A 24,623-nucleotide genomic window follows, 5' to 3' on the forward strand; every position below is an offset into this window, starting at 1 on the left:
TCAAAGTTCAAGACTGGGGACACTTATAGAAACTGTTGAATTCAAGCAATTGAGACCATCTCAGGTGTTTTCAGCTGTGTGGTGTTTTTTTGTTGCTCTGGAATAGTGTGGCCTCTGGCTGGCTGAAGTTTTACCATGTTGACTGTTGCACTGTCCCTCCTCTTTCCCCTTCCCATGTGTTTTGCTGCAACAGAGTAATTCTAGAGAAATGGCTCATTATTAAATGCTTTTAGATAAAATTCTTTGAAGACTGGTTATTTTGATCTGTGCTAAAAGAGGAGAAGGAGGCTTTTGAAAAGGAAAATACTTATAAAGAACTCTCCTAATTCCTCCTTATGTTTCTACGTTTGCTGTTTTTCTATGCCCGAGTGAGTGATTCTAGACAATAGGAGGCTTTGTTTGGAAGCCTAAACCACTAGTTTAGCATGGCTGGATCTATCTGTGACCTATTTAGTTTGAAGTGGGTATTTTAACTGCCTTGGGCAGCTTTGAGCTGTAGCATTGTGCACCATAAGATCTGCTGATCTTGGAGTGGGTGCCACATTTGCCTTTTGGAAGTTTTGATCATTTGTGCTATTGAGTCAGTTGTCCCTAACTCCATCATTTCCACTTATGGAATAAAGAAGTGGTTGATATTGTGTGAAAATGGCTTGCTTTAACAAAATGCTGTTTTATTTTTAGCTGATTGTTTTATTGGTGTTAGCGTTCAGTCTGTTTGGGATTTCAATCTCAAAGGCTATCGATTGAGTCAACAATAAAGCCATAAATCTTGTGAAGACCATTCATTCATCTGTAGTGATTTTTGTCTTGCTAAATCAAGTCTTGCTACTTGAGTCCCATTGAAGTCTGGTTGTTATCCTTGTGCTGGATAACCAAAATCTGCGTTGGGCTCTGGTGCTGCTCTACATACAAAAGAGGGCGGCAGAACATGTAAAACCTCTTCTGCATGTTGTTACGCCTGACACTGGAGAAATGCTCATGCTTTTGGGATTAGGTAGCCTCCTGTTGGCTCTGTCTGTGTGTGGCTGGATCCCAATAGTATGACTAGTTGGAAAAAAAAGTGTTTTACTTATATTAGGCAAGGCAAAAGATGCTTTTTTTCCAGCACCGCCCGGGGAAAAAACGCAGGATTCATACTTCAGAAGAGGGAAGGGAAGTAGTGGGAAGGTCTGTATTCCTGTTTCCCTGTGTCATTTAACAAAACACTGTGGCTAAACCAAGGTTGCTAAACCATCAGCTGCCTTGAAGCATGAGGAGTTTCAAGGAAAGATAAGCTTGTACTCACTTGCTCCTGCTGCGTGGAAATGGAGGAGGTTTTGGATGGAAGATAGATGGAAGATACTTTGTAGCACATAAAGTTCTCCTATGATGCAAACAGAGCTCTTGGCTATTTTATAACTTGGTCTTTCTTTTGGTTAGCTGCAGAGTTTCCTTATACCTGGAAGATGTAGCTTCATTTGCTTTGAATTTGACTTAGTTACAAAGAGGTTTATTTTAATGGGAATTCTGTGAATTGGGTGACTGTTTACGTTTTACAACTTCTTAAGTATTCATAGTAAGATTACACGGAACCAGGTTTTGTCAATTAAGTGCCTCTTGAGTCATGATTAGCTCAGTTAAGTCCTGCACTGAAGATTGGGGGCAAATGTCTTAGTTTGCTGATTACCACAAAACCAGGCAGGCTGCAAGTTACAACTCCACCCACTTACTCATCGCCAGTCATTTTGTAGTAACTCCATTGTTCCTGTAATTGATAACATTTATTTTGGAAGAAGGTGCCAACTATCCAAAGCTGATAGCCAAAAGAAATCCAGAACTGAAAGAACTTTGTATTATATTTGGAAGATGGCTAAAACCATTTTTTCCTTGTTCTGTAATTTCTACCCAGCATCTCTCCATATTAATTTTGATTTATAAATTAAAATCCTGTGTAACACACTAAAGTGACAATGCTCCATCGGTCCAGCAGCAACAACACACCAATTTTTTTGGAAAGAAATTATGCTCCTGCCTTGACAACCCATCTACCCCACCTGTTTACTTGCCATGTCAACCCTTTTTCCCCTAAGGAAAGAGTAATGTAAAGTCATAATGTCATGCCTGCTATAATCAGAAGGAGCAAAGGAAAAACCATGGCATAAGCTGCCTTTACAGATAGAAAATAATACTCTATGGTCAAGTGACATAACCCTGGAATTAATGAACCATCAAGTAGAAGTCCCTGTAGCAGTTGCATTTTAGTCTGACACATAGCATTGTATAAAGCCTGAACATTTTCTTGAACAAATCTAGTTAAAATATACTTTGTCTGGCCTTGTTATAGTTGTTTGAATGCCTTTTTAAAGGCCTTTTCAAGGCCAGGCTAGAGGGAGCTCTGAGCACCTGGGTCTAGTGGAAGGTGTCCCTGGCCATGGGAGGGGGGTTGGAACTAGATGATCTTTAAGGTCCTATTCTGCAATTCTATGATTAAAATATACATCACTGGTGTAAAGACTTGGCTAAGGTATTGTTAACATACTCTGCAAGAGTTTGGAAATCAAGAAAACCAGCCATGACTGTAAGAACCCTTAGAGTTGTAAGGCTGAATACTATACATCTGGATGTACATGTCTGGATTTATAAATCTGTGAATGTTTAAATCCTACTTGTATTATAGTTTGCTTCATTTAAGGTAGGTGCTGTTTTTTAAGGGGGTGAAGGAAGGTTTTTGTTTTTTTTTATAACTACCACTAAAAACTACACCATGATAAAAATAATAAGTCAGGCTCCTTATACTAAAACACAGAATGCTGAGGTCAGTCCTGTACCTTCCCATGACACACCTACTTCACAGTATAGCTAAGCCACCTTATTTACTTGTGGTTTGCTTCTGTGAGGGTCACATTTAAGTGGTTTTATGTTTGTTTTTCCCAGTCAGGAAGAGAAACCCAAATGGTTTCTCACTCATAGCAAGGGAATTTTTGATGACTGGGTGTTTTTCAGATTTCCTCACAAAATTTCTCTTCTGGACCCGAGGGAAAGGCTTAGAATCTATTTACATTGTGTTTTCCTGGGAAGAGTTTTGAAAGAGCATAGATAAATAAAGGTTACTTTTCTTCTTCAATAGAGAGTTAACATCAGATTTCGCCTGTATTTAATGTTTGCATTTTTTAATCTGAGACATCTGTCAGTGTTTCAGTGTGTCAGTGTTTCCTATGTACATACTTTCTATTTGATCTGGTTTTAAAGTCCTAATGCATTTTCCAGTGTTATAGCCAGTTTCAAGCTGAACATCAAGCCCCTCCTCTCCCTAAGACCCTCCCACTTAGCTTTACACAACCTAAAGAAGCTTTGAATACAGCATAAACTCAATGTAAGGCAATGCTTAACCTTGTTGCATGTGCATCAGCACTGAGATTAGACAATTTGACTAAGATGTTTGCAAAATACAATAGTAATGTGCTATAAATAAATAAAATCTCTTTAGCCAAATTGCCTAATGGAACACATTTTACTGTGGGGTTTTGTGAGCATAAGAATTCCTAATTTATTACTTAGGCCATCCAGAATTATGATGCTGGCTTCTGAAGTCATGACTTTTGAAACATAAGCTACATTTGGCACATAATAAACTTTGCGGTAGTGTTCGTTTGCTTTCTGATTTGGACATTTGGGTTTTTCATATGCCGACTTCTGACTATGCCTCAGAGCCTGGAGTTTCTAGTATTCTCTGTTTAGAGCTGAATCAGGGCTTTTTCAGTACTGTAGAAAAGTATTTTTGTCCCCTAAACATTAAGGGAGAGAGAAGTTTTTACAGCTGCTGTCTCAGACATTGATCCTTCCTTGCAGCTCAAGAATGCACAGGGAAAAGGCAGAGAGGGGCTGTTTTGGCAGTACATGCTGGTTCTCCCCAGTGTAGGCAGCAAAGATTATGGGTAGATGGCACCAGTACTGTCTTCTGTTTTTTTCTTTTTCTTTTTATTATTGCTTCATACTGTCTCAGCTGATGTGTTCAGCTGAAACTTGAAGGACCTGATTTCCTTACCAGCTGTGACAGAATCAGATTGCTGATAGTGCCAAATGGCTGCTTACCTGCTATTGCAATAACCTTTCCTTCTACTTACTGTCTGTTGTTTTAAACTTAAATGGGAAGTTTGCTTCCTATACACTTTTATAGTACCTTTTATAGGACAATAGGATTGTGCTTTACACTACAGAACTGCTATACCAGCTTTCATTTTTGTCATAGATATATGGTGGTGTATAAGTATCCAGCAGTAGACAAGGGTGTAAAATGACACACTGTAACTATTCCCAACTTTTATATTGCTTAAAGCTTTGCTTGGCCAGTAAAGCTGAGAGATTTGTTTGTATTCAGGAGTAGCTGGACAAGTCACAGGCAGAAGCCAAATCTGTCTAGGCTGTGCAACCTTGGGTGTGGTTACAAGATGAATTAACCACTTTTAAGTCCCTGATGCTGCCAAAAAGGACATAGTTCCCAGCTGTGTGTTCCTGTCTTCTCCCCAGCAGGTTAGCACTACTTCCCTCCCCATGCAGCCAGCTGGGTTGGACTCTCATCCAGCTGAATGCTTTTTCAGTAGGGTTCATTCTCAGGTGGCTCATGCTGTGACTGTATGAGAAGCAGGTAGTATTGCCAAGACAGAGACTGGAAGTAGGAATGAACGTGTGGACAGAAGCAAATGGAAACTGCTGCCCCTTTTGGTGGTAGCTTCATCTGAAGCTTTGAGCAAAACTGTCCTTAGGTGGGTTTTTTGAATTTAAAGGCAAGGAAGTGAAAAAATGATGATAAGACTGGAATTTTTGTGTGTGCTAAAGGCAATTCCCTCTTTGGAAAACATCTTCATCTGGTTTTGGTTTTCTGTACTTTGAGAAGGTAACATGCAGGTCTCCAAATTACGTTTCTGTCTGTGCAATGATGACAGTATAAATGTTCAAATGTACATAAATCTGTGCAGATGTGCTAATCATCAGGGCCTCCATGTCTTTAGTACCAGTCCAATAAGACAACGGAGGGGGGGGTGACAGAAGGAAGTGTTTTCTAATTACCTTTGATGAAATTGGAAAAACCCACACTAGTTCTCTGCGTTGCAATGTGCCTGGCATTTCTACCTGGTTCTAATCTGAGAGCAAAATAGTCCAGATGATTGCTTGTTTTGGCTTGTTCTGGCAGATTAGAATCTATTTTGTCTTTTTCATGGGAGTTTTCTAAAGGAAGTAACATAATCCCTGGAGACAAAACATTCTTTACAAGGTGTAAACCGAGCAAGGAAGTTTTGATTTAAGTGGTCACAGGTCTCTGATTCATAGCAGGGTTGGGTTTGGGGATCCCCTGGCAGTCTGGAAGTGATGTATTGCTGTTGACCTCATTGACTCCTATAGCTTTAGGCTCCATAAACCAGTGATTTAGGTGACTTTTAAAAAAGATAAGTTTCTCAGAGTGTTACATCTATTTCCTCATTATGTTGGCAAAGTTTCCATCGTTTCTCCAATGAAGGTACACCAGAAACACTAAATGATTCTGTGACTTTTAACATTCATACTTGCAGCAATACCACCCATTGTTTCTACCAGTCATCATCAGGGAGCAGTTAACATCCAGACACCAGTGCAAATTATCCCTTCTTTAACTTATTCTCTGAATGGAAACTTTTTTGTTACTGAATACCTTTCACTTTCCTTGTAGTTTTAGGCATGCAAGTTACTGTGCTTTGCGCAGTGCAGTGACATTCAGAATAGAGATGTTATCACTTGGGAGAATGGAAGAAGAATCTTGGTCTTGATTCTAGCCAAAGGCAAAGCTCATATGATTTAATTGAGGCAATATTTCTTCTAGAAACATTAATCCTAACTGGGCTTTGGCACTTCTTCTTGAGCAGTCCTGTGATAGGCTTGAAAGTTGAATATGTCAAGTATGAGGTATTTGCTGCGTGGCTGTCAAACATAAACTTTGTGCTCTAGCAACAAATCAGCATTTTACTAATGCTTTCTATATAAAAATAGCTGCATTTGGCTCAGGATCTAAAAAAGGAATAGTAAATCCTTTTTCAAGTCTGTTTCCATGGAAGGGTAATATCCTCCAGTGTTACTGGTTTATGCTTTTCTCTGTATGTGTCAAAACCAATGACTTAGGTTTTTTTTCCTTTCACACTTTACTGTGAAATTATGCTTCTTTATTATTTTCTTTGTAGGTAATAGAGATTTTGCTCCTGATGATCCTCTGGAATTTAAGTCTCATCAGTGGTTTGGAGCCTCTGTGAGATCCCAAGATGATAAGATTCTGGTAGGTTTGTGATGTTCTTCAAATGCCTCAGTACAGAGATATTGTAGTGGAAAAAAGGTGAACAGATCCAAGTAACTTAGATTTTAAACTAAATCCCACTAATCAGCATGACTTGTCTGTTTCAGAATTACTTGGCTAGCCTTTCCTTAACCCTTCATAAACACAGGTTGTAGCATGTTTGTCTGGTTTTAAGGAAAGTGGTAGAATTAGTTTGATGAAATTAGAATGTGTTAAAAACTCTTGATGTCCTCTTGATGCTGCCTTAAAATATTTTTCCAACATTTTTGATATAAAACTATTTACAAGACACAAACTGGTGATACTCCTGCCCCAGTGCTGATAGTATAAATCTCCTCTAATAACACAAAGTACATCTGCCAATTTTTGTTGTTGTTGCTTTTCTGTAGGAAATTGTAATTACAGTGTATTATTCTGTAGCCCCCAACATTTTGAAGAAGAGTTTGTTTCCTCACTGCTGTGTGTTCCTCCTTAGGCCTGTGCCCCACTGTACCACTGGAGAACTGAAACGAAACAAGAGAGAGAGCCTGTAGGAACTTGTTACCTGCTTGCTGGATCAAAATTTGTGGAATATGCTCCCTGCAGGTCAAGTAAGTATAGACCACTTTTGCTGCTTTTCTGTTTCGGTTTTCTCTTGTGTTATGTTTTGTGCACATTTTGAAACAGGATGTTATACAGGTATTTCTCCCTTCCATGTATGGCAATTAGAACAAAACCTAAGCTAGATACTTTCCCGGCAATTAGAACAAAACCTAAGCTAGATCCAGACATCTGAACTCTGCTCCAGCTGATGGTCTGGATGCAGACCTTGCTTCCTCTACTGCAGGCCAGAGGACATCTTAAATCCAAGTATCGTTGAAATCAAGTACTTCAGTTCTTGAAGGGACCAATTCTGTAGTATTCACTGAAGCAAAATTATGTAGCAGGACTTTCCCGGCAATTAGAACAAAACCTAAGCTAGATCCAGACATCTGAACTCTGCTCCAGCTGATGGTCTGGATGCAGACCTTGCTTCCTCTACTGCAGGCCAGAGGACATCTTAAATCCAAGTATCGTTGAAATCAAGTACTTCAGTTCTTGAAGGGACCAATTCTGTAGTATTCACTGAAGCAAAATTATGTAGCAGGTGCTTTTTTGAAGACCAACTCTAGAATTTTATGAAGCTTGATTACTGATATTAAAGAACTTTAAAGCAAAAGCTCGTTTTAGAGGACAAGGTTTTGCACAAATATGTTCTGATTTCCATGTACACAAACACATGTGGTGATGCATTGTTTTAATTATATTAACTGTTGAACATTTTCAGTCTTATTTTATTTATTCAATGTTTGAGTCTTATTTTCAGCCTTATCTGCAAATGCTTTGCATCCATATCCTCTAGTTGGGTTGATAGATTATTCAGAGTTTGTTATTCAGCTTATAACCTGTTTGACAATATAGAGGTCTGAAAGTTAAATGTTGAAGCTAGAATTTTCTTTTTATTTGCTAAAAATCATTTGTGAATAGCAGGAATAAAATCCAACATAACAAGAAGTTAAATAAGCATTATTTAACTCAGCCATGACAATTCTTGCTGACATGAGTCTCAGTATATTTGTATTTTTTCAGCCAGGTAATGCTCTCTTTGTTTTAAGCCAATTCCAATGTTAATTCCATACCAAAAGAAAAATTTATTTCCTATTTTCCAGATAAATTATTTATAAATTTCAAGTATTTTCACCCCAAACCTTTGAAGATTAACTGCAAAGGAATATAGAGTTGCTGTTTACTTCAACTGTGGTAGGCTAGGACACATGTTAACGTGTTTTTGTTATATGTATGTTAGGACAGATCTAAAGTTGTTACAGCATTTGGTTGTGAGATGTTGATAAAGAGAAAATACTGATTAGGAGAAAAAGTAGTCCAAATTTCAAGTTCAGGAGTGCACGTTTCCTTAGGAAGATGCATTGAAAAGTATCCACAGAATCATCTGATCTAGTACTAATACTTTATTTTTCTCCTCTTTCTTTTCTATCCATTTTTTTTGGTAGCAACTATTGATGCAGATGGACAGGGATTTTGTCAAGGTGGATTTAGTATTGACTTTACGAAGGTATGTGATTCTTTCTCAGTTCCTACAGGTCAGCAGAGACCTTCAGGTTAAGAAACAGCACCAATACAGACCAAGCACAGCTATTACAAAACTGCATGTCAGTACCATTACTGGGAGGGAAAACCCACAACCAAACATTTGTAAATAAAACAAAAGTCACTTCACTCAAACAGCTTTTATAATCCTGTTTCTCCCCACATCTTCACAGCAGCACATTTTCACCTCTTGTAGGAATCATGTCCTGAGCAAATAATAGATAATCTGCTTTTCCAGCTTCCTCTCATACACCTCTGGTGCAGCTATTCCTCAAGTGAAATCAGCTGTAGTAGTCAGGATTTTTGAGACATGTGCTTTGAAGGGCATAGTGAGTGTTACTTCTTGAGGAATAATAACTTAGGGAACTAGTAAACAGTGTTCTTGTGAATTAGATTTGGTTTTCTTATCACCTAACAGAAGTACACTTTTGTTGTTTGGTTTTGTTTTGGTTTTTTTTCAAACTCACAATTACTTTTTAAATCCAAGCACAACAAAACTGTGCACAGATCTGGGTTATTATATTGTACAGTGAAATTGTTTAGCATAGCCAGGATGTATTAAGACCATGCAAGTCCTGTTTGCAATGTGACAATTTTTGGGTTCTTCATATCTTATGATTAGGTCATATCCCTTCACTCTTTGCCCAAGGTCACTCTTGTTTTTCCTCCAGAGGAGACTATGAAGTGCAGGATAGGACTGTAAGTGTTTGAGTTGTTTTGCACACACCATTTGGGCTTACTGTGCCAACCCTAGTCCCTGTTAAAACCACCCTTGGGCTCTAATCCAAAACCTTCAGCTGAGTGGGCAGGCCTGGGTATAAGGTATCTCTGACCTAGATTTTTCTGAGTGGTGAACATGGGAGTTTTTAGGATTAAAACCTGAATAAGTGGCTTAACTATGCAGCAAAGCCCATGGCCTAGTTCAATACTTACAGAACACATTCCCAACACTGGGGTAGCTCATGTGATTCAAGTTTCATAAAATGGTTTGCAAATTGCAGTTGTTCCATAGAGTATGGAGTGGGGGAATTACATCACAGTTTTTCTGAATTAAACTTTTCTAATGCTAAGTTACACAAAGTGACAAAGGCAGAAGATAAAAACTTGTTTTGTGTGCTGACCTAAAAACGTGATTGCCATGCAGCAATCTTAAAGTTTTCTCCTGATGGTATTCCTTTTGCCTTAGTTTTATGTGGGAAGAAGGGTGTGTTAATATAAAAGCAGAATTCTGTTTAGAATTTTAAATGGGTGAAATAGGGCTGCAAGTCACTGAAGGCAAATTGTTTGTCATCTTAGCATTTTACAAGGTGCACTTGTCATTAATCACTCCTTCAAAAAATAAAATGTGGGCGAGTCAGTGAAGCTACAGTGATGTACATGTATGGGATTGCTTCCTATGAACATAGAGCATGTTCTTTTGGCTATAGATATGGTTAATGTGGTTTTAATTTTTCTTTTTTTTTTTCCCCTTCCCCTCCAAGGGAGACAGGGTACTGCTTGGAGGACCTGGAAGTTTTTACTGGCAAGGTGAGACATGTCATTTAAATCACAGAGAAGTTGACATCTATGATTTTTCTCTTTATCCTCTTAGTCATTTTATCCACACTCTTCCAACCACTGTCAAAGTTATTGTCAGTAAGAAAACTAACAGAAATAAGCTTCTTCATCCTTAGAATATCTCCAGAATAATCAAGGCAACCACAGATTAAAGCTGAAGTAATGATTGTATAGATGTCTTTTAAATAACTCTATGTCTTTTGTCTCTTAAATAACTCCACAATTGTTTTAAAGGGATTTGCCCAGGCATGTGGGGTTTGTTTCCATCAGCAGGATGTTTCCTTTAGGATACTTTTCTTGTTCTTTCAAAATGTCCATGTTTTGTGATTTCTGACACACACAAAAATTGTATATTTTCAATGAGAAATCTCCCCTCCAATGAGAACTTCATTATTTTCCTCTGACAGCAAAGATGCTTTGCATTTGTATTGATCAATTTGTGCCATAGAGCACCTTTTACCTTTACCTGTGCTGTTTGCACCGAGTGTTACCTGTATATTTTGCTCATGTGGGATTTGGTCAGTATTTGCAGGGTCATGCAGCATCTAGTTATGGGTCTCTGTTCAAAAGATGGTGCTGCTATCATCAGGACACAGCTGCCAGACTCTGCTGTCTGTATTTAATGTAAATGCTAACATATATTAATAGATTTTCTGTATCACACCAGCCTACATGTAGAGGCAGCAGCACAGGAGGCTTGTTCCAGTCCTTTGTTTTAAATTCTGAACAAAATGGAATGATTGAAGCTAAACTGCGGCTACAATATCATATAGATTATGTTCCTGTATTCATTTTTGGCAAAACTGGCACCTCATCTGCCAAAACAGCCTTATTCTTTTCTACTACTACCAAAGAAAAATCTTTGCTCTAAATAGAAGACAATAGTATATTTTTGAAAACCGGATTTTTCACCCTAGATTTTTATTCCACATTCTAAGATGCTGGAGGAGTAGTTTTCCCTATGCTTCATATGTGTGAATGTGTATGTGGAGTAAATGTTACTCTGAACATTTTTTGGTGATTCAAGCATTAATTTAAACGGAAAGAAAAGAATGTAGTGAAGTCACCACCTAGTGGCTAGTGAAGAATGGAGAGCCTGGTAACACAGTGTGCTCAGCTCTCTTGTGCTCAGCTCATTGGCTTGTCATCTGCCAAAATAAGCTCTTGTGTTACGGCATTTAGGCAAAGAGAGATGGCTCAGTTCTGCATTACCATAAGCATATGCTAACTGAGCACTCCCGTTTAAGTCCTGCCTAGTATGTAGGAGCAGCTTCTATTTTCAGCGAGAACTCTTTGTGTGCCTTTAATTCAATATGTGCACACATTTTCTGCTGAGGTAAGATCCAAGTTTTCGCTTATATCCATTCTAGCACTGCTGCAGTTGGCTATTTTCTGGTTGGTGTCATGGGAGAGTAGTTACTTTAGAAGGCAGCATTGTGTAAATGAGGCCTTTTGCTTACTGAAAGAGTTCACACGTTGTTTTTGTGGTTTTAAGCTGTTTTCTTTCTCTTTAGGCCAGCTTATTTCTGATCGAGTGACAGAGATTGTGGCTAAATACGACTCCAAAATCTACAGTACAAAGTATGATGACCAGTTAGCAACCAGCCCTGCCAGTGCTGCCTTTGATGACAGCTACTTGGGTGAGTAGTGTGAAAGGAAGGAAACCTACCTGTACCCAGAAACTTCCCTTCTGCTGTTCATGTACAAGTCTAAATCACACTACTATTAATTCAGCATTTGACAGATAACTCAAGAGTGACATAACTGAAAAAGCAGTAATTTATGTATGATGGAAGCTTAGTTATTTTATCATATGCTTGATTAAAAAAATTTATATAATTACATTATGTATAAAATATATATAAATGGAAATATTTCCATGACTTTTTTGCTCTGTGATTCAGGCCAAATATGGAAATGGCCAAAGTATGTGTTTTATGTGAGAAATTAGTCACATAACTTTTTTCTTTTTGGAGAAGCAGCTGTTTCTAAGTAATGTACCAAAGCAAAATAAAAATGTCCAAGAACTTTGGGAAGAATAATGATGAAGAGAGGCCCTTAGAGGAGTAAGAAATCATCATTTAGCTTTCATATATGTCTAGCCAGAGTCAGGTAAAAGCAAGGGTAGACCAGGACAATCCCAGGTTGAAATTTTTAACATTTTCCTGTTCTGATCTCAAATTCCTGGATGTTGATGAAGTACAGTCTACTCATGGAGCTGTTCATAGTCTAAGCTGCTTCGAGGCAATATTTATTCCTTTTCATTTTAAGATGAAGTGAGAGGACTGTCCGTAGTGACCTATGAAGAGCATAAAGAGAGATGAAAGGTTTAATAAGGTTTTTAAAGTTTCATTTTGTCTGTTCAGGTTATTCAGTGGCTGTTGGAGACTTCAATGGTGATGGCATAGAAGGTAAGACCCTTGCTTCAGTAAAAAAATCCTGTTGATAGGCTGGGCAGATCTGTCAAATCAATTGTACAGTACACAGGAAAATGCATCAAGCGGTAGGAATGAGCTGTTCTATTCAAGCAAAATTGGGACCTGAATGTTATCTGTGTCTTGCTTTGTTTCAGACTTTGTATCAGGAGTCCCAAGGGCTGCAAGAACTCTGGGCATGGTAGGATATTTGAAACATTAAACTTAACAATAAATAAAAAAGTTGAATATTGCTGGTGTGCTGTAATGTGTATTTCTTCACATGCAGGTGTCTATTTACAATGGGAAGAACATGACTTCCATGTACAATTTCACTGGAGAGCAGGTATGTCTCATAGCAACCTTCCAGTATCTGAAGGGCCAACAAGGAAGCTGCAGAGGGACTCTTTTTTAGGAACTGTCATGATAGGACAAGGAGTAATGAGGATAGATTGAAAGAGGGAAAATTTAGTTTAGATATTAGGAAGTTTTTTTCCTGTGAGGGTGGTGAGACACTGGCACAGGCTGTCCAGGGAGGCTGTGGATGCCCCAACCCTGGCAGTGTTCAAAGCCAGGTTGGATAAAACCTTGAGCAACCTGGTCTGGTGGGAGGTGTCCCTACCCAGGGCAGGGAGCTGGGACTAGATGATCATGCTTTACTGCATGTGGTGGGTGACTGGGAGGCTATTCAGGTGGTGAGACAGTACTTAGGGTACTAGAAAATATAATATTCTGTGGTTATTGACTTAATTGCCAAAGCAAAATTTTATGAAGTCTTTCTAAAGGTTTGAATTGTGTTTTCCAGATGGCTGCCTACTTTGGGTATTCAGTGGCTGCCACAGATATCGATGGGGACAAGTAAGTGCCCTCCTCTCCCCACTGCCACCTAACTTGTTTCTGTAAAGAAAGACAAGAAGCTTTTATTAATAAGTCTTTCCCCCAGTCTAGATTCTGTCTTCATTACTGGTTTAACACATATCAGCATGACACATTCTCTTGCTAACACAAGGCATTTGTTTTAACTATTGTCGATTTGGTTTTGTATTTATCTGCATAAATACACTCGTGTGTATTCACATGCTTTAAATGGATTCAATTCTGGTGTATTTGTGCTTACTTTGTCAATAAGTATTTTCCCTCAGTTGCAGTTAAAAGATAGTTAACTTGGATCTTAGTTTGACTTCAGCGCTGAGTTAATCCTACTAAGGGATGTTAAAGAAAATGCTGCTACTGAAGAACCTTTTCCTTCTTTGGTCCAGTTACACAGATCTGTTTATTGGAGCCCCTCTTTTCATGGATCGAGGGTCTGATGGAAAACTTCAGGAGGTTGGCCAAGTTTCCATTTGCCTTCAGCGAGCCTCTGGAGGGTTTCAGATCACAAAGCTCAATGGCTTTGAGATCTTTGCGAGGTTCGGCAGTGCCATTGCTCCTCTGGGGGATCTCGATCAGGATGGCTTCAATGGTAGGACATGGTTTATTGAGCAGTATTTCCCATTTGTAGATGAGCCCTAGCCAGCGCACTGAATGTGGATTCTGCACACACACACTTGGCATTGTAGCCTTGACTGAGTGTTGGACACTGAGGTCTAGACTCCTTTCGATGCTTGTATGCTACTCCCAAGAATGCTAACAGGAGTTACATGGATGCATCGAGCAGAGACTATACCATTTAAACTACAGCATGGGTTACTTCAGCTCTTACACTGAGCAGTTCCTTACTTTCTAGGTGATAACTACAGTAGAAGCTTTGATGAAACATCTGACTCTCCACTGTGACTTGTTAGGACATCTTCAATATGATTTTCCTGTTTCCTTTACTTAAAGCAAATTTTCCTTTCCAGAAACAGGGATGACTGAAAAGATGGTTTTGATTCAGAGAGGTGGTTAAAAGTGGTCTGGTAGAAGAGATTTTCCTGAGAAAAGGCTAATTTTTTTAAACTATTATTTCAAAATGGAAGAGTTTGGTGAAAATATTCCATAACTACAGCCAGGTGTACCAAGAGCTGAGTATCTTGAGTGAGTAATTGGATGAGAAGTCTGAGTCTGACACAACTGGAGCTGAGGACTCTCAAACTCATTGTCCTCTTCTTGTTACTTTCACTTAGGAATGAAGAGCAGTGAGACAGGCAAGAATCGTAGTTTTGGGACAGAGACTTCTAGGAATCCTAGGGAGAACACTTTGTTATGCACTGGTGTTGCTTAAAGTGTAGTAGGAATTTGAGTTCCACCAAAAATGCTCATTTTTTCCATTCTGCTTACAGGCTAAGTATTTTCTGAAAGATCAGAAATTATGACAGGCCAATATTTCAAATTTCCACATAGCTCTAATTTATTTTTAATGGAATCCTGAAGTCATAGAATGGTTTGAATATTGGAAGGGACATTTTTAGTTGCAAATAATATGCAGAATCAGTGTGAAGATTTAATATCACTGCAACTATTTACAGAAGACATGGGAAAGGTTGCAGCTGATAGCCAAAAATCTGGTCACTTGATGAGATTATCCAAAACAATGTTTAGATTTCATCATATTTGAGTCTGAAATACATTGTACATGAGAAAATCATAGCAAAAGCTGCCTCTTTTTATTTACTTTGCTGTTACTTAGACTGTTTATTTTGCTTTGTTGCTCTGCCTCATTTTGGGAGTGTTAATTAAAAAGCTTTCCATCACAGTATGGTGCAAGGTTGGAATTTTTACTGTTTTAATAAAGTTTGTAAATATGAGTCAGAAATACTAAACAGTAAACGTTTGAGTCCTTATTCTTTTCATGAAACTTTCTCAAATTTAAGTAAAGAGGAAGCAAAAATGTAATTATTCTGTATAGGTTTTCATGTTTGGTTTTTGAACTGACAATGGAAGTGTATTCAGGTCATATGTACATTTCTAAAGCTGCCCTGAAAGATAGCCCTTGTTTATTATTTGTTTATCACTTAAAGCTTAGTAGATTTGAGAGTACTCATTGTCAGTGACTAATCTCAAATTTAGTAAGCTTTAAGAGGTAGAATAATTGCACTAACTGGAAGTTCTCCATAAAGCGTATTGCAAAGCTGTGATAGGGATAGACTGGAATTTGATACTTACCGTTGGTTTAGGATGATTTAAATTCTCCAGAAGTATTAAAATTCACACCCTTTGGAGGAACATGAGAGTGCTAGTGAAATGGGCAGATAGTCCCACTTAGTTTTGTGATTTGATGCCAACAGTGACTAATTCTGGGTGTTTCAATACTCCTAAAAGCATCTCAAATCCATATGTGTTGGCTGCAAGTCAGTTACTGAGGTGCAGAAGTATTTGCAGAACTATTTCCTTCCCTCTTCCTCCCATAGAAGTCTATGGCATGTCTTCTTGTTAAACGTGTTTGCTTTCTAAATAAAATAGCATCCAAAACAACCTAACAAGCAACTCAAGTTTCTTGATGAGCATTTTAAAGGCTGGTTGCAATTCCTCTCTGCTCTTGCACTGTGATACCAGAGATTATTGATTGATGTCAGCACAAATATATCCTCCTAGTCTGTATCTGGGGATGTTGACCTTTCTTCTTTTGGTTTTCAGATATTGCAGTTGCTGCACCCTATGGTGGAGAGGACAAGAAAGGACTTGTCTATATCTACAATGGAAGAGCCAGTGGGTTGAATGCAGTGCCATCTCAGATTCTAGAAGGGCAGTGGGCTGCTCGAACTATGCCTCCCAGTTTTGGGTACTCGCTGAAAGGAGCCACAGATGTGGATAAAAATGGATATCCAGGTTCTTTGCTCTAAACGTTACTTTAGTATAACTTCAGAACAGCCCTACCTCTGACAAACAGCATATTTTAAAAAATAAATTGTAATGTGTCTACTTTCTTCCTAGACTTGATTGTTGGAGCCTTTGGTGTTGACACAGCTGTTCTATACAGGTAAGTATCCCTGTGTGCTTCTACCTCAGTGCAAGCAGAATGAAATCTCAGTGGTGTTCTTGAGCTGCCAAAGAAAGCGAGGTCAGGGGAGTCTGAAATTCTGTCACTCCACCTTCCAAAATGCTGGAGGTGAAAAAAGGTTATACTGCTGAGTATATTTTCACTGAGTAAATCTACAGTCTGCTGTCTAAAATTTACCTTTCTCAATAATATATAGTTAAGAGAAAATATAAATAACCAGTCTTCAAGGCTTTCTGAGTGACAGCTTTCTAGATTCTGACACGTACAGGGTGCTGCAAGCTTTGACACTGCAATCCTCATTGCATCTCATCCAAACTTGCTCGTTTTGGGAAAATATTTTAAGGTATTTAAAATATCTTATTTGTCTGTGCTAGAGGTAGACAGGACTTCCTCTGTACACAGTTGTCCATGTTCTGACTATGAAGGAAGTAAAAAGGCACAGAAAAGTTTCCAGTTTTTCCCTGATCTACTCAGTGCTTACTTGTTTTTCTTGCAGTTTCACTCAATATTGTGTGTTTGTGTATATTTCACAGTTTGATGGGGAGGGTATTGTCTAAGGTGATGTTGAATGCTATTCAAGAGTATGTTTTCTTTGCAGGGCTAGACCAGTCATTAGAGTAAATGCTGCCCTAGAAGTTAATCCAACCATTCTAAACCCAGAAAACAAAGCCTGTTCACTGGGAGATGTAAAAGTTTCTTGGTAAGCAGGGGCTCTGTTTTTTTCTTTGAGGGGAGAGACTTTCTTGGGTTTTATTTCTGTAAGCTTCCAAGTTTGAAAGGATTCAGAAAGTCTAGTCAGCTATTTAAAAAAAACGCAATCAAACACAGATTTTATTTTTTTTCTTAAAGAAAGACAATACAAAATAAGAACTCTTTGACAGAAGCTAGAGGACTAACATTCCCTTTCTCCCAAATTGCATCCTACATGCAGAGACTGCCAGTTATGTGTTGAGCACAACAAGATCTTCCCAAGATGGTAGCACATCACACAGCCTCTGCAGTGCTTTTGCCCATTAATTTACATTTTAGGTGGGCTTATGGAAAGCACTTGGACAATGATCTGCTCTGTAAACTGGTTTTGCTTCTTGTTCCTGGACTATTATCCAAACCTACTTCTCCTTTCTAGTGCTAATTTGGTTTTGAGCTCAGTGTGCCCATTGCTTTCAGCTTTAAAAATAAATTAGACATATTTGGTTACAGGAATAAACATTCAGTTTCACAGGTGATTATTCCTACAAGAATCAATACTCCAAAGCTTTGCATTGCTTTCAAATGTCTACTTATTAACAGGTTATAGCTTCTCTCCCAGCAGTAGAAAATAGGTTTGGGAAGTGAGTAAGAATCTCAACAGAGAATACCTTTGGACAAAAATAAACAGTGAAGAATTTCAGAAGGAAATGAGAGAAAAAGTGTGTGAAATTAATATTTTCTTTTCCTCCAAAACAGCTTCAAAGTAAAGTTCTGCTTAAAAGCAGATGGCAAAGGAAAGCTGCCGAATTCACTCAGTAAGTTCTGCTTGTTTAAAAACTTTAAAGCTTTTTTATATTGTTTGCAGACATGAGCGCTGGTCACGGTCGGGTTTAGTTACTGAAACAGTTGTCTGCCCTTCACAGCACACTCCTGTCACTTGGGCAGCCACATGCATCTATCCCACTGTCTTCAGCAGGTTTTTTTGGCTGTGATTGTGTAGAAGTCAGTGGTGGTTGAGCATATTTGTGACTTGAAGCATATATTTAACCACTTGGTGGGACTAGTCTTGGAAAGTCCTTTGTATTTTACAAAATTTAGATTAACTCTCTTGAGGGGAGTTTTAGACAAGAATATTCAAATATGTGCATTGTTAGGCCTCAAAGATACAGACACGCCACAGGGGACTTGTCATATCTCTGTTGAGATCATGACCTTCTAGTTGATATCACTGACTTTCTTCATCAGATCCTCAGGACAGAGTCAGGAATAGATTTCTTCAAACAGATTTTTAAGTTGTCTTCAAGAGATTTGGTCGTGTGGCATGCTGCCTGCTGCAATCGGGTTTTGTCTACTGATTGTAAAAGCTTTTCCTTATTTTCTGTATGACTTGTGTTGAAGTGGTGTGATCTGGGAAGGCTCATGGAAATATCTCTTATGTATTTTAAATTTCATTATCATATAAAATATTTGAAGTAGTGAGATTAGCACTAAATATGCAAGTGTTACATGCAACATTGCTTTCAAGTTTTCTGAGGGAAAAAGTTCTAAGTTTCATTCTTGCAGTTCTATAGCAATTATAAATTATAAATGTATAGTGCTCTGATATGGTTCCATATAGTAAGGGAAAAACAGACTCCAACTTAGGACAACAGTGCTTGAGGACTAATGTAGTAATAGATTTTACATAGGAAGAACTGGAAGTTTTAAAAGTGGCAAGTTCTAGATTTTCATTGCAGCCAAAATCAGCATTCAGCTCCATTTCAGATGAGAACCTACACTGTGTTTAATGGAATGAAACATCCCTAACTCAAATGCTTTGGATTGGACAGATTTCCAAGTGGAGCTGCTGTTGGACAAACTTAAGCAGAAAGGAGCTATAAGGAGAGCTCTCTTTCTGCACAGCAAACAGCCTAGCCACTCCAAGAACATGACTATTACCAAGGGGGGCAAAATGAACTGCGAAGAACTTGATGCCTATTTGAGGGTGAGTAGCCATCTATGTTTTAAGCAAATAATTTTTGGTATGTTGTCTATTTACAAGTTTCTTGCGTTAGGTGTTAAAAAAATAGAAAAAAAGAAATGCTAGAGAAACTTTATGCCTTATAGATAGACCTAAAATTACTAAAACCATATGTCTGTCCTGGATTATCACTACTGTCAGAGGATGAGCAATGGATATGATTGTGACTAAGGTCCTGGTCCCTAAATGGATTGGAAATTCAGTTCAGAACTATAGTTATAATTTCCAAGAAACATGAAAGTCAATAACCAGAGGTTATCCATCTACTTTGGCGGTAAAAATATAAAGGAAAATACAGAACTGCAACTAAGAATCCAAGATCAGCAAATAACAGAGGAGACAGAGGAGGCTGAAATATGAAGTTTGGATTTTTCTCAGTTTTTCTTAGTTCCTGCAAATGTGCATAGAGGCTATCACAATTAAAAGGGGTAAACCAGTAGAAGGAGCACTGTAGCTATGTAAGTTAGATGCAGCTCAAATTTATCTGAGTACTTATAAATCAAACATAAACAATGCTTACTTCCCTCTCAAAAAAAACCCCAAACCCAGTAAAAATGCTAATAATCATTAAGGATTCATGGAGGACAGGTATTACCTTTTTTTGACTTACCTTGTGAGTGGGATATGTATGGAATTAGACATCTCAGGTCTCAGGGTTAGTAAAGCTTTAACACATTTCCACCTGACATTTTCATAAAGAAAGTAATGACACATAAAATGTATGAAATTACCTTAAATGGGATGCAAAACCAGTTGAAAACTATATGCAATCTATAGATTTCTGCCCATAGAAGATTTGTTCTGAAGTAAGATGAGCTGTTCTAGGATCAGTAAGTTTCATTACTCTCAGAACAAAGCAGAGTTCACACTGATCAAATCTGGGCTAACATAAAGCTAAGAGATGGTTTGTAAGTACTCTGAAAAGCAGGGTTAACATTTGATCATCAGAATGATTTGAAATGAACAATATCAAAGTCAGCAACTCCCAAGTGCAAAGTAATAATTTTTGGAGTCCAAAGATACTCTGAGGGATCTTAGAAGCATATGGAATTTTGCCTGACTGGAAGGAGTGGAATTGTGTAGCCCTCAGGCTCCTTACTGTAAGATTCTATGACTTAATAATTCTGTATGCTTCAGTTTTCCATGGGTAAAACAGGCATGTTACCTGCTAAAATTGTGCTGGTTTCCTGACAAGGGATTTTCTAGTTTGAAAAGAGCTCAGGAGTTTTAATGTTGCTTTAGCCTCCTCATTCCTACTGCAGCATGAAGAATTGCTCAGTACTGCTCTTTGTTGTCTGTAGAGACTTCTGAAGGACATTGTTGTTGTTTTCTTCACATGTTTTAATTGTAATTTAAATGTTTGGTTTCCTCAGGATGAATCTGAATTTAGAGACAAACTAACTCCCATTACTATTTTTATGGAATATCGTCTGGATTACAGAACAGCTGCAGATGCCACAGGATTGCACCCTATTCTCAACCAGTTCACTCCTGCTAATATGAGCAGACAGGTATACTGCTTACACAGCCTATGATGAGAGAACTCAGAACATATCTTCAGCTTTCAAAACTTAAGTTCATCTTATTAAGATACCAAAATATATACCTAGGCTTTAGTCTTTGAATTATGGTAATATTGATGGTTACTGTATGTTGGTCTTCTCTTTTTCTTTTTTTTCCCATCTCTTCAAATTTCTTTTAGCACTGGACTTTTCATACATACTAATTAACAGTTTTCTGGAGAAAAGTTGTTTGGGCAGTACTGAAAGTGTTAATCTTGAAGGCTTGGAGTGTTTCATCCATTGCTCATACTGTGCTGCTCTATGTACATTATTGTTTATCCCTATACTTCTCTTAAGGTAGTAAACATAGATTTTCTGGTTTTGGCCTTTATACAAATTTTTACACTTGTTTGTAAAGAGGACAGTGGAGATGCAAGTCAGTATTATCAGATTATTCAAAGCATGGAAAGATGGTTAAGATGTGTTAGACATTAGCCCTAGAATTGCAGTGAGGCAGGATGAGGCACAGTGTCCCCCATGTATAAACACTCATTTGTTCTCTTCTGAGACTAATGAGCTGGAAATATCTCATAACCAGCTATTTAGAAGTTTTTTTTTAATGTGGTAGTGAAACAATGTTATTGGAAATGTACTTTAGAACTGATGCAGGAATTATTACAACAATATGCATTTGATTTTTGCATAGGCACACATTCTGCTGGATTGTGGAGATGATAATATCTGCAAACCAAAGCTGGAGGTGTCAGTAGAAAGGTAAATACATGAGAAAAATGCAACAAGGAAAAGGAATTTCCCCACTTAAATTCTGAAACTCAAGAGCTTGTAATACTTCTGTTTAAGGGATGTGTTGAAATCAGTGTATCCAATGTATACAATCTAAACTCATGCTTATATATTTTAAAGAAATCCCATTTCCCAATTTGCAGCCTAAAGTCTTTAGAATATAATGCAGGGAGAGCACACCCCCCACTCCCACTATAAGTACACCATATTTATTTGTCTATTTGCTAAGCTGGACATGCATAGCAAGAATGAACATGTGTTGGCTGTCACTGTACCACTGATCTATTTAATACTAGACAGGCATATGAAGATGTGATTTTATTCAGTAACAGGAGGGTTAGGGATCTGTTGTCACATGTATTAAAAAGCCACAACTGTTGGCCTTCCCTTGAGTTTTGTTGTAAATGTGTGCTTGTACCTCTGCAAAGTGGACGTGTAATTCCAAATGTACACAGAGATTTAGCTGTTCATAGTTTTTTGTTCCTTGTGGCGAAAGGGTGCTGGTTGTTTTCTGGTTTGTTGTAAATTTTATAGAAAGGATTCTTACAGAACAGCATGTAGTACTTGCTCCATTTTTGTGATTACAGACATGGGGTTTTTTTGAACAATGTAGAGCACTCCTGATACTCCTGAACCATAGGCACTGCCTGTAGACTTCTCTAATGTCTTTGTGCAATTTCAGAATGTCTCTTGATTCTGTAAATTCAACCGCTCCAGTGCATGAATGCGGAGCTCATATTTATGCTGTTTTTTGTAGTGATCAGAAGCAGATCTATATTGGTGATGACAATCCTTTGACACTCATTGTCAGTGCTCAGAACCAAGGTGAAGGAGCCTATGAAGCAGAGCTCTTTGTCGTTGTTCCACCTCAAGCAGATTTCATTGGTGTTGTTCGCAACAATGAGGTAAAATTCCAACTGTCTTTGACTTGTCACATTTCAGGTGCTGCTGTGGAAGTCTGTGATGATTTCTATGCTTCAATCTTAAAGCAAAGCACTGAAAATATGGTCAGGTTCTTCCAAGCCCCAAGGCTGTGCAACACCTGAGTGGCTGATTGCAGTTTAAGAGCTTACTGCTTGCTATAGAGGGGAATCATCTGTGTGATGGAGCTTGACACAGAGTTTTTCTGCTACAAGTCTTTATTTGTATGGTGCCCTTGTTGATTTATTTTGATTTAGACTTAGCACGTTGTGTGCTGAGTGAAGAGCTGGGCAGCTGTGAGGCAAAAAGTGATGTTGGGTATTACTATTCCCTTCCACTTAAGTAGGGAGAAACTTCTGTTTCTTTGAAGACACATGGGTATAGTCCAAACTAGCTTATTATAGCTATATATAACTAATATACTTGCAAATTTTGTTCATCCTTGTTTTTGTTTGGTATAAGCTATGATCAGTCAATATATCTGTAAAGCTGCAGGATTTAAAGGGAAAACTATTTTCCCCTATAGCAAAGGATTCCAACTTTGATACCACATCCTTCTTATCTGTTGGACCATGCTTTGGTTTGATTCTCCAGTTTACCTCTGCTACTCTAGACCTTAGTGACGTGGCTTTATTTAAAATCGGATAGCTCCCTTAAGACCTCTTTTTGTATAAACTAGCAAGTAAGTATTCATGTTATTTTGGCTTCCAGTCTCTGGATTGGAAATCCAACTGCCTGCCAATCTTTATTTTCTTAGGGAGAATTTTCCCCATTGCCGAACTTCTTCACACTGGTTTTAAAGAAGCATGTGGAGAAATGCTTTAAGATCACAAAATTCATCATTGCTACCCAATATAAGAGTATTTCTTATATTTTTATTTCTTATATTTTTATTTATTTTATATTATTATTTCTTTTTTTATAACCTTGGACAAAGATCTGTTGTGTATCAAAATCATTTGTCTCCATGGAGACTTTTCATACTCAGATTTTATTTAATTTTTGAGCTTGACTGTGTTAGGGCTGAGAAATTATATTGCAACTAATGCAGTATATCTAGAGCTTAGACTTTCATCCAGGTGTCCACATGTAAAGAATGGCATTCCTTAGCATTTCTTTCTGGTTTATTGCAGGCTTTAGCAAGACTCTCATGTGCATTTAAAACAGAGAATCAAACTCGCATGGTGGTTTGTGACCTGGGAAATCCAATGAAAGAAGGAACTAAGGTAAGGTTTGGTCCAACAGCTGTCTGGTAGCTCCAACAGGAGGGCAGGTAACATTTTCCTTAATCACAGTAGTGTTTGGGCAGGATGTTTACTCACAGGAATTTAAGATTAGATCTATCTGACATTTGGCTGCCCACGTTCGGTTAGTACAGGGGTAGTTGGTTTCAATTCAGCTAAATTAAAGACTGAAAGGGGTGTTCATGATTTGTATGATGCAACTCATTACATTAAATAGTAGAAGTAATGAACTCTGGTCACTCATGAATTTGTCTTTATATTTATCTGATGTGTGTATTTTATTATATAAGAGCAAGATCATAACTCACCTTTTCTTAGCTCATCTCTCTTCTGCCTTCTTTCCTGAAGACTGAGAGTTTTGTCTAGTTGAGACCCCTACAATTTCACCAAAGGTAGCTGAAATTGGAAGAATTAAAAACTATTAGTGGGATCTAGCAGATTTCATGATGATATGACATATAATAAATCTTATGTTCTGAGAAAACAAAGTGAAAATCAGTCAGAATTATAAACACTTTGTTGATGTTTTTCTTCCAGGAGACATTTTGTATAGATTAATAAATGCTATTTCCAAAGTCTTTCAAAGTATATCAAGTTGAACTGCACAGATGTTGAAGCAACTATCAATCACTGACTTAGAACAAATGTGCCCTGTTCTTTTGCAGTACTTTTGGTAACAGAGAGGAAGGCTCAGTTACATGTGAAAATGGCTGAAACGAGGGTGGGGAGCATGATGTAATTCTTCCTTTTCTATGCCTTGGCTGTAATCTCCAGAGAATGCAGTACATTTCCAGTCTTGATGAAGTGGACAAATTTTATGTGCCAGGTCTCTGTGTGTGCTCTCTCATGACCACAAGTCTCAAGAACTATTATTGTTGTAGAAGAGCATTAAGAAACTTTTATTGTGTGTTTTATTGTGCTTCCACTGAACCATGATGATTTTTTTTCTGAAGCTATTAGCTGGCCTGCGTTTCAGTGTGCACCAGCAGTCTGAGATGGATACCTCAGTGAAGTTTGACTTGCAAATCCGAAGGTATGGAAATCTATGAGTATGTACCTCACCTGGCAGAAAACATGTGCAGCAAATCAACTGTGAATTACACAGTTTCACTCTGGACTAATTCTCT

General features: G+C 38.0%; 1 protein-coding gene across 1 annotated transcript in view; it reads left to right on the forward strand.

Moving 5' to 3' along the window:
- Positions 1-24,623, forward strand: part of ITGAV (integrin, alpha V) — a gene marked incomplete at its 5' end in the record, with an annotated part of 40,736 nt that overhangs the window by 7,810 nt on the left and 8,303 nt on the right. Inside the window, 20 exons of the mRNA XM_009076810.1 lie at positions 6,189-6,280; positions 6,774-6,888; positions 8,329-8,390; positions 9,907-9,952; positions 11,497-11,622; positions 12,349-12,393; positions 12,555-12,598; positions 12,686-12,742; positions 13,202-13,254; positions 13,656-13,858; positions 15,952-16,143; positions 16,249-16,294; positions 16,914-17,015; positions 17,762-17,820; positions 18,835-18,989; positions 20,399-20,536; positions 21,234-21,301; positions 22,089-22,236; positions 23,386-23,478; positions 24,450-24,529. Coding sequence (XP_009075058.1) covers positions 6,189-6,280; positions 6,774-6,888; positions 8,329-8,390; positions 9,907-9,952; positions 11,497-11,622; positions 12,349-12,393; positions 12,555-12,598; positions 12,686-12,742; positions 13,202-13,254; positions 13,656-13,858; positions 15,952-16,143; positions 16,249-16,294; positions 16,914-17,015; positions 17,762-17,820; positions 18,835-18,989; positions 20,399-20,536; positions 21,234-21,301; positions 22,089-22,236; positions 23,386-23,478; positions 24,450-24,529 — 1,924 coding nt within the window. The remainder of the gene's footprint in view (positions 1-6,188; positions 6,281-6,773; positions 6,889-8,328; positions 8,391-9,906; positions 9,953-11,496; positions 11,623-12,348; positions 12,394-12,554; positions 12,599-12,685; positions 12,743-13,201; positions 13,255-13,655; positions 13,859-15,951; positions 16,144-16,248; positions 16,295-16,913; positions 17,016-17,761; positions 17,821-18,834; positions 18,990-20,398; positions 20,537-21,233; positions 21,302-22,088; positions 22,237-23,385; positions 23,479-24,449; positions 24,530-24,623) is intronic.

Source organism: Acanthisitta chloris, unplaced genomic scaffold (assembly GCF_000695815.1).
Source record: "Acanthisitta chloris isolate BGI_N310 unplaced genomic scaffold, ASM69581v1 scaffold39796, whole genome shotgun sequence".
NCBI lineage: Eukaryota > Metazoa > Chordata > Aves > Passeriformes > Acanthisittidae > Acanthisitta > Acanthisitta chloris.